Source organism: Callithrix jacchus, chromosome 2, assembly GCF_049354715.1.
Source record: "Callithrix jacchus isolate 240 chromosome 2, calJac240_pri, whole genome shotgun sequence".
In the NCBI taxonomy this organism is placed as follows: Eukaryota; Metazoa; Chordata; class Mammalia; order Primates; family Cebidae; genus Callithrix; species Callithrix jacchus.
The window spans coordinates 38,708,057-38,722,327 of NC_133503.1; the positions used below are offsets into that span (position 1 = coordinate 38,708,057).

Below are 14,271 nucleotides of genomic sequence, written 5' to 3' on the forward strand. Positions count from 1 at the left end.
GCAGAGGTTGCAGTGAGCCGAGATCGTGCCATTGCACTCCAGTCTGCGTAACAACAGCGAAACTGTCTCAAAAAAGAGAAAGATCTGTTCTTTCTTATCTCAGAGAGAACATGGTATAAGTACTAAGACAAAATAATTGGAGCCAGACTTGTAGTCCCAGCTCTGTCACTTATTAGTTGTGTATCCTCAGGCAAGTTACATCACCATTTTGAGCCTCAGTTTCCTCTTCTGGAAAAATGGAACAGTAATAGTACCTGCATCACATTATTGTTGTGGGAGTATACATAAATAGGCCTGGTATAGAGCCTAACATCAAGTCAGGGCTTAGGAAATAACTAAGTTAAACCAGTTCCCAGTTAAAACAAACAGACAAAAGGCTATGGAATAAGGGTTATCTTTATTTGGATTGAAAAGTATAAATATGAACCAGGTTTGGAAATACAAGTCATAACAGTTCAGAAATGGCACCAGAAACTTCCAGAAAGGACCATACCTTCATCGTTTGGTGAGGTGGGTGGGATTATACAAAGCCTTCCCCACCTCCAACCTTCTCGGTAGCAATTGGCAGGTAATCAGTTACCAAGAACAGTCAGCTCCTGTTCCTTCTCAGTCTTTTGCTTTGCTAATACCTTCTCCAGACTGTCCTCTGCTGCACTGACCCCTGCATGGAGTAGCACCAGAAGAATGGCAGGAGTAAGAGAAATGTCTTGACACAAGGGAAAGTCAGTTCCCACGCTGTGGGCTGGGGCTGTGGGGGTGAGGGACCAGGAAAGCTACAGGCATGGAAGCCCAACCTCTTCTGAGACTTGGCAGGAAGAGGACACGGGGAGACACTGATATCTGTTACACTTTGACATCAGCACCTTGGGCTTTCAAAACACAAACGGTAGACAAAATCGCCTAGGCAATACTGCAGTCCAACTCATAGAGTGGCTCTGACCAAGTCAACCCCCACATCCTTACCATACAGAGCTCCCCCAGTGGCACTCTGACCACGGAAGAGCTGCCGAAATGTAGACAGACAATAAATTACTACAGATGGGTCACAGAACCATCCCAGCTTTGTGGCAAGGGTGGGTGGCACTGAGCCAGATTGTGGGGATGTGGGGTGGAGGACCAGGAAATTGCCAAAGTAACAGTCTAGGCACTTGAAATATTATTGTTAGAGTGTTAAAAACTAAATAAATTAACATACATAGAATAAAATAAATATATAATTTAAGAGGCATTTACAAACAACAACAACAAAAATAGTTGTTATTTTTCCATCTAGGTAGAAGTCCCAAAATTCAGTTCTCAGGCTTGTGGTATTTCACAGTTAACTCATCAAATCCAGCGCGGGAGGGTCCCAGTGGCAGATCCCCTTGGTGGTACTTGAGTACATGGCTTCTCAATCTTTGTTGCTTTCTTCCAGTTCACAAATCTTTCCTTCTTCTTATTCTTCGTCTTCTTCTTTTTTTTTTCAGTCAAAGATCCTGGAGCGTATGGAATTTAACCAACATTCTAATCCAGAAGGTAAGCGTCTAAACAAAATTATGAGGGGAGGTGGGGTCTGGTGGAGGGGAATCAGAAGGGCATGAAGGTCCCTTGCTTTTGCTTTCTTCTTACCCAGATCCCATTGAACATATTCTGTTTGGCACTTGAAGGCTCTGGTATTTTGGCAAAGCAATTATGGGAGGCCCAATCCTAGACAGTGACTAGGGACAAAGGAGTCTTCGTGGCTATATGTGAAGTCCTTCCCCTCTGCAGTCTGCAATCACCTTGTGTCTTCTCAGAGGTAGCAGTCCCCAGCCGATTCCTAAAGCACAAAAGGAACGCATTTAAAGCCAGGTCTAGTCTAAAGAGGTCTTAAGATTTTCTGGTCCAGTCTTTTTGATTTTTTAATTTTTTTGAGACAGGGTTTTGCTCTGTCACCCAGAGGAGGGGAGGGAAGAGGAGAGGACAAGAGTGGGAGAAGCTGTCCCCTCAGGTGTCTCTCTTAGGTGTCTCTCTAGCAACTTTTACCCTAAGTGAAGCATTGAGTCTTTTTGAAAATAATTCTGCAGTGGGATCCAAATGTCACAGTAGCCTGGCCCTCGACCCCTAGATGAAGAATTCAGCACCCACTGAAGCAGAGCGAGGACAGGGCACAAAGGATAATCATGTCAAGGGGCAAAGGATGGAGCATTACCTTGAGCACAAGTCTCTCTCAGTGGGAATTAGTCATGCCCAACTTCACTTTCTCTTCATTTTCCACATCATAACCTCCTCTCCTATGGTACCTGAGGAAGATAAGTTTTGTGAATAAGCCCTGCCTGCTATGACAAAGTGCAGATCCAGAGTAGGTCCCTCCAAAGAACTCTGCTATGGTGGTTTCCTCTACTACTTGGAAAAGCCCAGATGGTAGGGCAGCCCCACCTATGGTCAAAGGCCCAACCGCCCTGAGGGACGCCTGTCTTTAACAGCAGGCTGCGAGCTTTCACCATATTTATGTGATCCTCACAACATCCTTATGAGGTAGGTGGACAAAGATTGCAGTCACTATAAGATTACAATCCTCAGGCTGGGCGCTGTGGCTCACGCCTGTAATCCTAGCACTTTGGGAGGCCGAGGTGGGTCGATCACCTGAGGTTAGGAGTTCAAGACCAGCCTGGCCCTCATGGTGAAACCCCATCTTTAAAAAAAAAAAAAAAAAAAAGATTACAGAAAGACAGTAATTTGTTCCAGGTCTCATGACAGATGAGTTGCACTGCTTGAAAACAGGCATGGAATGCTTGGTAGGTCTCCGCCAAGCTAGAGCATACCTGGATTATCAGCAGGGCCTGAGGTCCAGATGCCTTGGAAGTGGAAGGATATACCACTAGCACCACCAACACCTTGACTACCAAACCACATATTAATGCCACCAAAGAACAGAGTCAGGAGAAAGCAATGGGTGACAAAGTGGCTCCATGAGTGGGTAGCTGGGCCACAGAGGCAAGAAAAGAACTCCTGTGAGGAGCAGAACCTGGTATGGCCTGGCAAGTTTGACCCTAGGCTCTAGACATGGGACTCACGTCATGCCAGAAATACTAGGTTTTTGGAGAATCTACACCCCGGAGCTAGCCCATGATTTGGAGAGATTGAGGGAAGTGCATGTTATCATCAGGGAGAAGGCCCAGGAGGAAGAAGAATGGGAGTGATTTGCAGAAACAGCCTGCAGGGGACCCCAACGCTCACCTAAACATGAGAAGCCCCACGATGACCAGCAGACAAACAGATGACAGCACCACGGCCACCACGGCCAGGATAGTTGTGTGGTCATAGGTATATAAGCGATTTTCCACTGGGAGGCTAAGCCCATGACATCTCTCTCCGTGATAACCTGGATGGCAGCTAGCTCAAAACAGAACAAGAAAGAAATGGAGTTAGTACTTTGGCCTGTCTCTCTTGGCAATGGCCCACCTACATAAGCCAAACCCCATTCCTCACACCCTCAGCCTGTCAATCCCTGACCATGATCCCTGCCCATCCTCCATCCTTCTCCTCCAGTAGAAAACTCTTTAAAGCCCATCTGAAGGCTCCGTAGCATTACTCCCTCACTTAACACTCTCCCCTTTTCCATTCCTTTTGGTTCTCTGGGCTGAGATTCCTGCTCCAGGCATGGAAAAAGCAAGGGAGGACTTGAAGGCCCCAGCTAGATATGTTGTTCCACGTGTGGCTGATTTATGACATGTGTATTCAGGCGTTCTGTTTAAGCCACTTATGAGGGCTTGGGCACAAGAGCTGGTAGGCTGAATTGAAGGCCTCCCTCCAGTGAGGCCCCTCAACATTCTGACCCAGAAATAAACCCAGCCTTGCCCATCATGCTTCCAGCGTCCAGTCCCTCTCCACTGCTGCCCAGCCTATTAATAGGCCCTGTGCCTCTGCCAGGAGTCGTTTTTCTCAAGTTTCCTTCATTTAACCCCAGCTCCCCCTGGGTGCAGGGCCTATCTTGGGAGCTTAACTTTGGCCTTTGGCCTCCGAACGCAGAGCTGCCAGGCCTCCTTCATCACAGGACAAAGCAAACAAATCAAGTAACATCTTTCTGCCCAGCTGCCCTGCCAGAGCATGGAAGAATGTCAGAAACAATCCTTTGGCTCTTCTCACTCAAGAAATAAATCACATGGCAACTTCCTTTTCTTTTCCTGTTTTTTTTTTTTTGAGATGGAGTTTCACTCTTATCACCTAGGCTAGAGTGCAATGGCACAATCTCAGCTCACTGCACCTCTGCCTCCCAGGTTCAAGAGATTCTCTCGCCTCAGCCTCCCAAGTAGCTGGGATTACAGGCACCCACCACCACATCCAGCTAATTTTTGTATTTTTTAAGTAGAGACAGAGCTTCACCATGTTGGCTAGGCTGATCTCGAACTCCTGACCTCAGATGATCCACCCGCCTCAGCCTCCCAAAGTGCTAGGATTACAAGCATGAGCCACCGTGCCCAGCTGGCAACTGCCTTTTCTAACACAAAGCATTTCCTTGAAGCTCTTAGAAAGACTCAGAAGTGCTTACAATTGAAGAAGCACATTCACATCCTTTCCTTTATCTGAGCATCCCAGAGATCCTTCGATGTAGGTAGGAGCCCCATTTTACAGAAAGGTGGAGTGGTTTTCACAAGGTCACACAGCAAGGCAGAAACGTAGATGTAGATGTAGACTGTCTGACTCTGAGCTCAGTGTGCTTGCCCGCTCACACCCCACAACTGCCTACCGTTCAGCCAGGGAGTACAGTGGCACTGTCTGTCTGGGGACTTTAGACTACCAACTGCTGAAGGAAGCACCAAGAACCTGGTGGCCCTCTTTTCTGAGCTGTGCTTTCTCTGGGAAGAAGGCGCTCTCTCTGGTGCCTCAAAGCAAGGAATCCCTTATTCCTGTGGACGGACTACCGGGGAAGATCCAAGAGACAGACTTGTCCGCAACTAGCAGTGGCAGAGGGGCCAGGCTGGGTGGCACTGTATTCCTGCCTTCTTGCCCTGTACCTCTCCCTGCCCTAGTTCCTCCTGGGTGCTTTGAGAAACCACCTCACTGCAGGATAAATGTAGGTCAGGCCCACTATACACACAGCATACTCCACAATTCCTTGCGCAGCTTCTCCATGTATCTAGCCCACCAGCTCATGTAGGCAAAAAAGCAATCCCTATCCTGCCAGGACATGGAGGACACTTGCAGGAGCACTCCTGGAAAATCACTTGTGCACAGCAGTTTACCATTCACAAGCCACTAGCCTTATCCACTAGCTCAGAGCCTCCTAACATTCTGGTAAGCAGGTGCTACCCCATTTTACAGATGGAAAAGCAAAGATTAAGGGTCAGAGAGATTAAGTGATTAACCAAAAGTTGCACAACTAGAAAGTGGCCGGGCTAAGACTAGGAACCAGTCTTGGCAGATTCCACATTCATCATTCCTTCCACTCTGAACAATGCGGAACAGTGCAGGTGACTCCAAGGAAGCATATCTTATAGGCTCTTGGGGGCAGTTTAACTCTTCTCTCTTACTATGTCATTATTATTTTTCATAACTTTAATAATAAAAAATAAGAATTAGCAATTATTGAAGGCTTACCATGAGCCAAGTACTTTGTGCTAACTGCTTTACAAAGATTGTTTCATTTAAAACCATCTCTGTGAAGGAGTTACTAGCCCCATTTTAAAGGCAGACTGAGGCTTAGCTTTTGTTAAATACCTCGCCCAAGGTTACAAAGCTAGTGAGTGGTAGAGCTAGGATTCAACCCAGCAGTCTATACTTCAGAGACTTTGCTCTCCTTGGGGGAGGGAAGCTGAAGTTGAGTCTGTTTTTTACTTCCAGTCCATCATTCAAACCCCACAGGTAGTTACTCAGATGATAGAAATAAAGTTTGGCCTCAGAGTCTCGCAATTCAGTTACATAATCCCTCCACCCCCCACCCTGAGTCAAGGATAATAATGTAAACATCCTAATATTACCCACCTCCCCCTCCCTTTGCAGACAGCTCCTGGCTTCCCCAGGGAAGGAGGTGGGGATGAGTACATTCCAAGCACCCCAGGGTAGGGGCAAGATTTTGTGTCTTGTTCAGAGCCAGCCACCCATCAGACTAGGACACAATCTTCCCACCCATGCCTGCAACCCATTTCAGAACTTGTATTACAGCAGATGCAAGAACCCTCTAGGGTTCAGAGACATCTTCCAAACTGGATTTCTCCACCTTTACCCCAGGAGGTGGAGGGGACAAGTCTGGATGGAGGATACTCAGAGTACATGAGCTCCAGACTGGTTCAGCTGCTATTTCTAGCCAGATAATCTTGGGCAAGTCACGTTACCTTTTTAAACATTGGTTTCCTCATGTAAAACACTGGGATAAGAAATGCCTACCTCACTAGAGTATTGTGAAAAGATCAAATGAGGTAATACATATGAAAGGACTTAGTAAAGGCCAAGTCTCACATTGTGTGAGTTATTACATAATCAAACTCCAGAGGTTACTGCCCATGGCCTGAGGAATGGGGCGCCCAAGTCAGATGGAGCCAAGAGAAGAGGGCTCGCCATTCCTTCTTAGCCCCTGGGCAGTGAGGCCAAGTACAGCCCCCTGGCCTGTCTTTCCTTCAGCTCTGAGTCCTCCTCAGCCCAAGCGTCCCCAGGTTTCCTCCAGCAACAGGAAACTCCGCAGCCAATTTTTGGATCAGCAACCAGTCAGGAATACCAGGAAACAACTCTTTGAGGGCAACTTTTGGCTGGTGACACAAAAAGGGTTTTCCTGTTCATGGTGGCTGCAAAGGGCTAGTTTAGGAAGCCAGCTAGCCTCAGCCTCACCACGGCAGCCTGGACACACCCTGGCTAGTGGTTCCTGGGTCTGGAGGCAAAGAGAAGGCACAAAGTTCCCCAGATGAAGGTGCACAGATGTCACATTCACCCAAACCAGGATTTCTTTGTCTTCTTGCTGCTTTCTGCCCTGAGTAGCAAGGACAGGAGGCAGTGGGCCAGTCCGTTCATGCAATCCACCCCCTGAAAATCTGCCCAGGAAGTGGCTCATGCCTGTAATCCCAGCACTTTAGGAGGCCAAGGCAGGCAAATTACTTGGGGTCAGGAGTTCAAGATCAGCCTGGCCAATGTGATGAAACCTCATCTCTATAAAAATATAAAAGTTAGCCAGATGTGGTGGCATGCACCTGTAATAGCAGCTGCTTGGGAAGTTGAGGCAGGAGAATCACTTGAATCTGGGAGGCGGAGGTTGCTGTGAGATAAGATTGCACCACTGCACTCCAGCCTGGGTAACAGAGCAAAACTCCATCTTAAAAAAAAAAAAAAAAAAAGGCCAGGCAAGGTGGCTCATGCCTGTAATCCCAGCTCTTTGGGAGGCTGAGGTGGGCAGATCACCTGAGGTCAGGAGTTCAAGACCTGGCTAAAATAGTGAAACCACCTCTCCACTATAAATACAAAAATTATTAGTCGGGCATGGTGTTAGGTGCCTATAGTCCCAGCCACCTAGGAGGCTGAGGCAGGAGAATCACGTGACACCAAGAGGTGGAGGTTGCAATGAACCAAGATTGCACTACTGCACCCCAGCCTGGGATACAGACCAAGACCCTGCCTCAAAAAAAAAAAAAAAAAAGGAAGTAAAGAAAATCTGCCCAGGAAGCTGATACAAAGTTTTCAGATCAGATCGCTGTTCTCTTAGGCTAGTAAAAGAATAAGAGACCTCTAGGACAACAGCTGCCCTCTGCCCTCTGTAAAATGCTGCTCTAACTTTATAAAGACAGATACAGGAAAGAAAGATGAGGGCTAGGGGCGGTGGCTAACATCTATAATCCCAGCACTTTGAGAGGCCGAGGCAGGCAGATCACAAGGTCAAGAGATCGAGACCATCCTGGTCAACATGGTGAAACCCGTCTCTACTAAAAATATAAAACAAAAAATTAGCTGGGTGTGGTGGTGCATGGCTGTAGTCTCAGCTACTCCGGAGGCTAAGTCAGGAGAATCACTTGAACCCGGGAGGTGGAGGTTGCAGTGAGCCAAGATCGTGCCACTGCACTCCAGCCTGGCAACAGAGCAAGACTTTGTCTCAATTAAAAAAGAAAAAAGAAAAAGAAAAGAAAGAGGAAAGCCAACACCCAATGCAGCCTGAGGGCAGAAAAAGCACACTGGACTACCAGTCAAGTACCTGAAACTCTGTCTTGTTTCCATCTACTTATTTAGCTATTGACCTCAGGCAAATTACTTCCTATTTTCTGGCTCTAGTTTCATCATCTTTCAAGTAGAGGTACCAAGTCCTGCCTACTCAGCAGAGGGCTTTTGAAAATCCCAGGAAACTGTATCTCCCCAGCCCCTAAAGTAGTGTCTGCCACCAAATAGGAGCTCAACATACCTGTTGGGCTCAACTCATATATAAACACTGAAGCTCTGGGACAAAGGAGAGATGACATCATTATAATTATCACTATCCCTAGGGACCACTGGGAAGGTGGCCTGGGCACTCATCTCAAGTTCTCTGGGTTTAGGTGGTCACTCGAGTCCAGAGCTCCGAGAAGGCAGTTTTATAAGGCCTCTCAACCACGCAGTGCAAGTCCCATATCCACCTACCAAAATGCCCAGGACCAAACTGGCACAGATAGATTCCTGGCCTCAATCTACCTTGACTACCCAGAGTTACTTTCTTTACCCTGAACTAATGATGCCATTTTACAAATTTAAGACCAACATTTCCCATCCTGTTTCAAGACCTTGGGAAGAATATATGGGGGCTCTCTTAAACAATCCCCTCTAATACCAAGCTCCTGACAAGGATGTTATAGGAAAGAATGCAAAAGGGACCGTGGACATGATGGGGAGTGATGGGTCTGCCTGCCAACTGCCAAATACAGGGCAGCTCTGCTATGTGTGTCAGACAAAATAAGGGAACTTTAAAAAGCCAAGGGATCTGCACCAATCACCAGTAGAAGGGACGCCAGGCAGGCCACCTTCTTGACAAGCTGGAGGCAATGTGAACACAACAGTCTCTTGGCCCTGCCCAGAGTCTCCCCCTAAGGTCCCCAGAGCCTGCCTCCCCACAGGGAAGGGAACGGATGTTTGCAGCCTGACGTGGGGTGTTGGCCTCAGGCACAGTGGCAACATTATGCCTGCCAGAGAACATGGCAGTGCTGTCATCCCTGAGGGGTTGCCAAGGCAGCCGTTTGCTGGGTGTTTGGCTTAGGAGAGAGGCTAAGGAACCCATAGCCCCTCCGCCCACACCCATACCCCAGGGAAGGGGTGATATTGCCTGACCGGGGCTGATGCCTGCTGGGCCAGGTTCCATTTCCTATGAATCCTGCACAAAGGAATTGTTCTCCCACACCATGGCCAAAGGCCAGTACTCTCCATGTCCCCCACCTCCTGGCCCTTGCTGGGATAAGAAAGAAGAAAGAGGCCTCAATCTGTCCCCCATGATGATCCCTCTCTGTACAGTCCTGCCATGCCTTACAATCAACCCACATTTGCACACTGACATGCACACAAACCCAAATACACACATACCTACACAACATGCATCCAAATGTGCCTCCCACCTTCCTGCAGGAGCTCTATTCACAGGAAGCCCACTCTGCCATGTTTCCTCCTGGCTTCTCCCTCCCAGAGTAGGGCATCAGGCAAGAATAAAGAGCCTGCCTTCAGGTGCCAGCTGTCCTAGCCGCATGCTCACTTCTGGGCAAGCAGGAAATGTCCCCAAGGATTAAAGTGTGTCACAAAACCATAACACAGGAAATTGCATCCTATAGCGGGGAGGGGGCTTCCGCTGACTAAAAATATATTTCCCCTCCTCCCAACTTCCGCCCAGAGGTTGACAAGAAACTGGGTAAAATTATGAATTCAAGGAACAGTGACAACAAGGAACAGCCACGAGGCTGACAAAGTGTGCCGATGAGATTCAGCCCTGGGGAAGGGGCACTTACATGCAGGAGGGAGCCCGGAGCTCCTTCACATATTTGCATTCTCCATGGATGCAGAAGTCCTTGTATTTCCGAAGACATGGGTCTCTCTTCTTCCCTAACCCCTTGCTCTTCTTCTTTCTTTTCCCGTGCTCCTCCTTGCTTGGTGTGGCCAGTGCTTGTGGCTTGGAGGATAAAGTGACTGTAGGAGAAAAGCACGCTGTTAAAGTCTGATCCTTTGGGAAGAAGATCAGAACAGCATAGTGCTTAAAAGGAGTATATACTCTTTGATCCCACCTGAAGTCAGAGATCTGGGAGGTCCCCTTAGCTCAGTGCCTCCCAAGAGGCAGAAGGAAGAGCAGGAAGATTGGGCAGAACCACCAGAAAGAGGGAACCTTAGTAGGAAGTAGAAGCTAGGGTGGGTCCCAAGGAAGGCATTCATAATCTCAGCCTAAGAGCCTCATTCTTACAATGCTTTTGTTGAGTAACTGCAGCTCACTGAGCAATTCTACCAACCTCACCTCCATTCCACTGTCCACCTTACACCCCCATCTCCTACTCCCCCATGCCCACTTCGTTCTATTTTGGCCTTAAATAGGCCTCATTTCCTGATGCTGTACTCAGTGACCCACTTGCAGAAAAACAGCGTCACATTCAAAAATTGCTTCTAGAGAAAGTACCTAGAGATTTTGGGGTTGAAGAGCTCCTAAAATAAGAACACTGTTCATGTGTTCAGGTGGTCCCCTCCGGAGCATCCCTTAGTACTGTGAGCCCAGGGCAGAGCCTGGCTCAGGAACAGCAAGCAGACCAGCCCCAGTCAGGGCCTTGCTTTTGCAACTTCAAGCAAAATATTTAACCTCTATGCCATTTACAGCTCATCCACTTTCTCAAAGATCCACTCATATTTAACCCACAATGTCCTGTTTATAGCTCTCTGGGTTGGGGGGTACAGGGTGTACAAGGAATAGAAAAATGGAAAGTGAGGAACTGTCCAGAAGGAACTGGAACAATGATGACTTCCCCTTCTTTCCATGCTTCAGACAGACTGGGGGAAAAACAACCTCACCCAGACATCCAGCTGGGACTGACCATGGACTATACCCATCAGCCCAATCCCACCCTCTTATCCCCCATCAGGAAAAAGGTGCCCACATCCATGGCTACAGCCATCAGTCTAGCAGAAGAGTGAGCATGATACATTAGACTAGAGACTTAGAGTCTCAAGCTGGAAGTGACTTCAAAGAATAACATGACGCCAGGCATGGTGGCTCACGCCTGTAATCCTAACACTTTGGGAGACTGAGGCAGGCAGATGACCTGAGGTCAAGAGTTCAAGACCAGCTTGGCCAACATGGCAAAATCTCATCTCTACTAAGAATACAAAAATTTAGCTGGGCATAGTGGTGCATGCCTGTAATCTCAACTACTAGGGAGGCTGAGGCAGGGGAATCGCTTGAACCCGGGAGGCTGAGATTGCAGTGAGCTGAGATCGTGCCATTGCATTCCAACCTGGGTGACAGAGTGAGACTGTCTCAAAAAAAAAAAAAAAAAAAGAATATCATGGCAGGCAGAGTGATTTACTCAAGGTCACGCAGAATTGGGATTAGAACTGTGGTCTCTGGACTCCATTCCAATGTCCTTCCTCATCACATCAAGCTGCCTCACACCACCCCATCTCCTCCTTCCCTCAAGTCTGGAGCACCTGAGATGCTGAGCCAGGCATGAATGGGCTCTGAAGTCCATAGACCTGTGCTCCAATTTCAGCCATATGACTGTGGGCAAGTCACTTAACCTCTCTGAACCTCAGGTTCTCAGGCAAATGTGGATAGAAGAATAACTATCTCAAAAGGTTGCTGTAAGTGTTAAATTAACCAGGATAACATATCAAGTGCCTAGAACACAGTAGGCATTTAATAAATGGTAGCAGTCATTTATTTTAAGTGATAGGATCCCCAGACTTGAAAAATAGTCCTTGCCCAGCAGAGCCAAGAGAAGGTTAGAGAAGTAGATGCCAGCAACCCCACAGTCCCTTATTTCCTCTCATCCAGTCCCAGGCCACCTCAGAGCTCAGAAGGTGATGCAGGTGGTCAGAGGAACCCAGGGACCAGAGCTTCCAGGAGAGCAAAGCAGGAGGGCCACGCCAATCAGAAAGGGGTGGGAAAAGATGCAGGGTGACAGCCAGGCTCCTGCCGTGGAGAAGGAGCAGTGAGTCAGGTCTGCAGAGGTATGAGGAGCAGTCGTGTGGGTGTGGGGTGGGGGTGGGGTGAGTCACAGCCCAGCCCTGCCCAGCCTAGGAGAGGGCCAGAAGAGTTCAGGCTGTTCAGGTCATGGGCAACCCCAGAGGGCCACTAGGGGAGGATGAAGCATGGAAGCCCAAGGCTCAGTTTTGGAGCACGTGCTTGATTTATACAAAGTAGAGAGAGTACCCAAGGGAAGCTCCTGGGAAGGAGGGAGAAAGGCAGCTGAGGAGCAGGAGGAGCTAGAACAGGTGGGCATCTGTCCAACCAAATATAGTCATTCAGAGTCCCTGCTCTACCCTGGAGAATCTCTTCAGGTCTGGAGGCAGGAAAGCTGGCAGGCTCTGGACTCTGCCCTGTGCCTGTACTTGCCCACAGCCAAAGAGGCTGGTTGGAGGATCTTACACAGCTCTCCCATTTGCAGTCTCCTCAGGAATGCAAGGTGCTCAGGAAGCCTTCAAGTTTCCCGTAGCATTCATAGATACCCAGCACTTTAACACAGCCCCCTAGAGGCCCAGTGCTCACCATTCACCGCCTCACCTACGGCAGCCAAGAGCTTCTCATTCCCTTCTGTTTCCCCAATCTGGTGACAGGTGGATGGAGGAGGCTAACATTGCACATTTTCTATAGATGTGCCTGGGCATCTCCTCATCGGTTACCTCTATTTTATACATAATAGTCATTTTGATGAGGGAATTAGAATTGGCACCCATTTTTACATAGTAACTCTAGGGAAAGCATCTCAACCATTCCTTGTTCCTATCTCCCAGCTTACCTAAGAAGAATGTAACAAACTCAAGACAACTTGCCTTTTTCAATTTGCCCCAAAGTACCCAGAAGGGCAGCAATCTAGCAGGCCAGGCCAATGGCAAGACAGAGAGTGGGACCTATATTCCAGGATCCCCCAGTGTCCGTCAGGCCCATCAGCTTTTCCCCAAGGTTCTCCATGAATATCCCCAACCCACAGTATTGGCCAAACAGCAAGAATCTTGGATCTGTTTATTTTTCAAGAGCCCACCAGGGTCCGAGGATGGACGGCCTCCACACCCACCTCTCAAAAGGTCCAGATCTGCCTCTTGCAAGTCACGGACTTTCCAGTCCCGGCCGCCTCCTAGGGGCAGCAGCTGGTCCGTGGATCCAGTGGGAGGGTCCGGGTTGCTGGTTCCAGCAGCTAGCCCTCTCCGAAGCCGCTCCAGGCTATCGCCAGTCACCAGCGCCGAGAGAACTGCAGGCGAGGGGCCAGGCCGCATCAGACACCCGCCCAGACCCCCGACTAACACGCATCGATGCCCACGCCCCTCCGCCAGAGCGCAAGGGCCCCACCAAGTGGCCCGTGCCGGGGGCGCTGCGGCGACCTTCCCCGGTGCCCCCAGCACAGCGCCCCCATCCCCCCGATCTCCGGGGGCGTCAGCAGTCCTCTTACCTGCAGCCAGAAAGAGCTTCAGCACCACCGACGGCGGCAGCTTCATGGTCCCGCACCGAGTGGAGGCGGCGAGGCACCAATCACTTTGGAGGCGGCGGCCACTGGGCGCTGGCACCGGAGCTGGGCGGCGGAGCTCAGGAGATTCCTCTGGGCACCGTTCGCCGCCCGCCTCTGCGTGCAAGCCTGGCCGCGACCCGCGCGCAGCTCGCTCTCGTTTAGTGTCTGTCTTGCTCACTCCGCCCGCCGCGTTCGCCAGACCCCGCGCGCCTAGGTCAGGCCAGCCAGAAGCTTGGACACCGTAGTTCCTTCGGCGAAATGAGCGCTGCCCGGCGCGCGGCCGGGAATAAGGCTCCGGGAGGCGCCGAAGCCCCGCCCTGCCCGGCGCCGCCCCCTCCCTCCTCCCGTGCTGGGAAGCTCGCCAGGCTCGCGGCGCCTGCAGCGCAGCCCCCGACCCCGCCACGGCGGCGGACCGGGCGGGAGGAGGGGGCGGCGCTCACATTTTTTGGGACCAGGCCGAGGCAGCCGCGGCCTGACTGTGGGTAAGGCTGCTGACTGGCAGGTGGCGGGGAGCGGTTCCTACCTTTCCCCAAACGCCTGTCGCGCTGCAGCCTTGTGACTGCGAGCTGAGTCCTGTCTGGGGCCTGGCATCTTGGGTCGTCTCAGCTCTCTACCAAGGGTCTCCATCCCTGTCACCCTCTAAGTTTTAGAAGCCCACCTTTTGGCCTATCAACATAGCAAG

General features: G+C 49.9%; 1 protein-coding gene across 1 annotated transcript; it reads right to left on the reverse strand.

Annotated features, from left to right (window-relative positions):
• Positions 1–378: 378 nt before the first annotated feature.
• Positions 379–13,853, reverse strand: HBEGF (heparin binding EGF like growth factor). Its single transcript, XM_002806593.5, has 6 exons — positions 13,533–13,853; positions 13,161–13,334; positions 9,897–10,074; positions 3,199–3,354; positions 2,171–2,261; positions 379–1,798 (listed from the first exon to the last, which is right to left on the reverse strand). The coding sequence occupies exons 1-5, from the start codon at positions 13,576–13,578 to the stop codon at positions 2,189–2,191; spliced, it is 627 nt and encodes a 208-aa protein (XP_002806639.1). The 5' UTR covers positions 13,579–13,853; the 3' UTR covers positions 379–1,798; positions 2,171–2,188.
• Between the last annotated feature and the right edge of the window lie 418 nt (positions 13,854–14,271).

Excerpts from the sequence above, each read along its gene's own strand:
- HBEGF (XM_002806593.5), bottom strand. The coding sequence starts at position 13,578 with ATGAAGCTGCCGCCGTCGGTGGTGCTGAAGCTCTTTCTGGCTGCAG. Across the intron at positions 3,355-9,896 it reads CTCCGGGCTCCCTCCTGCAT|CTGCCATCCAGGTTATCACG; the intron begins GTAAGTGCCCCT and ends GTTTTGAGCTAG. Across the intron at positions 2,262-3,198 it reads GTGGGGCTTCTCATGTTTAG|GTACCATAGGAGAGGAGGTT; the intron begins GTGAGCGTTGGG and ends TATCTTCCTCAG.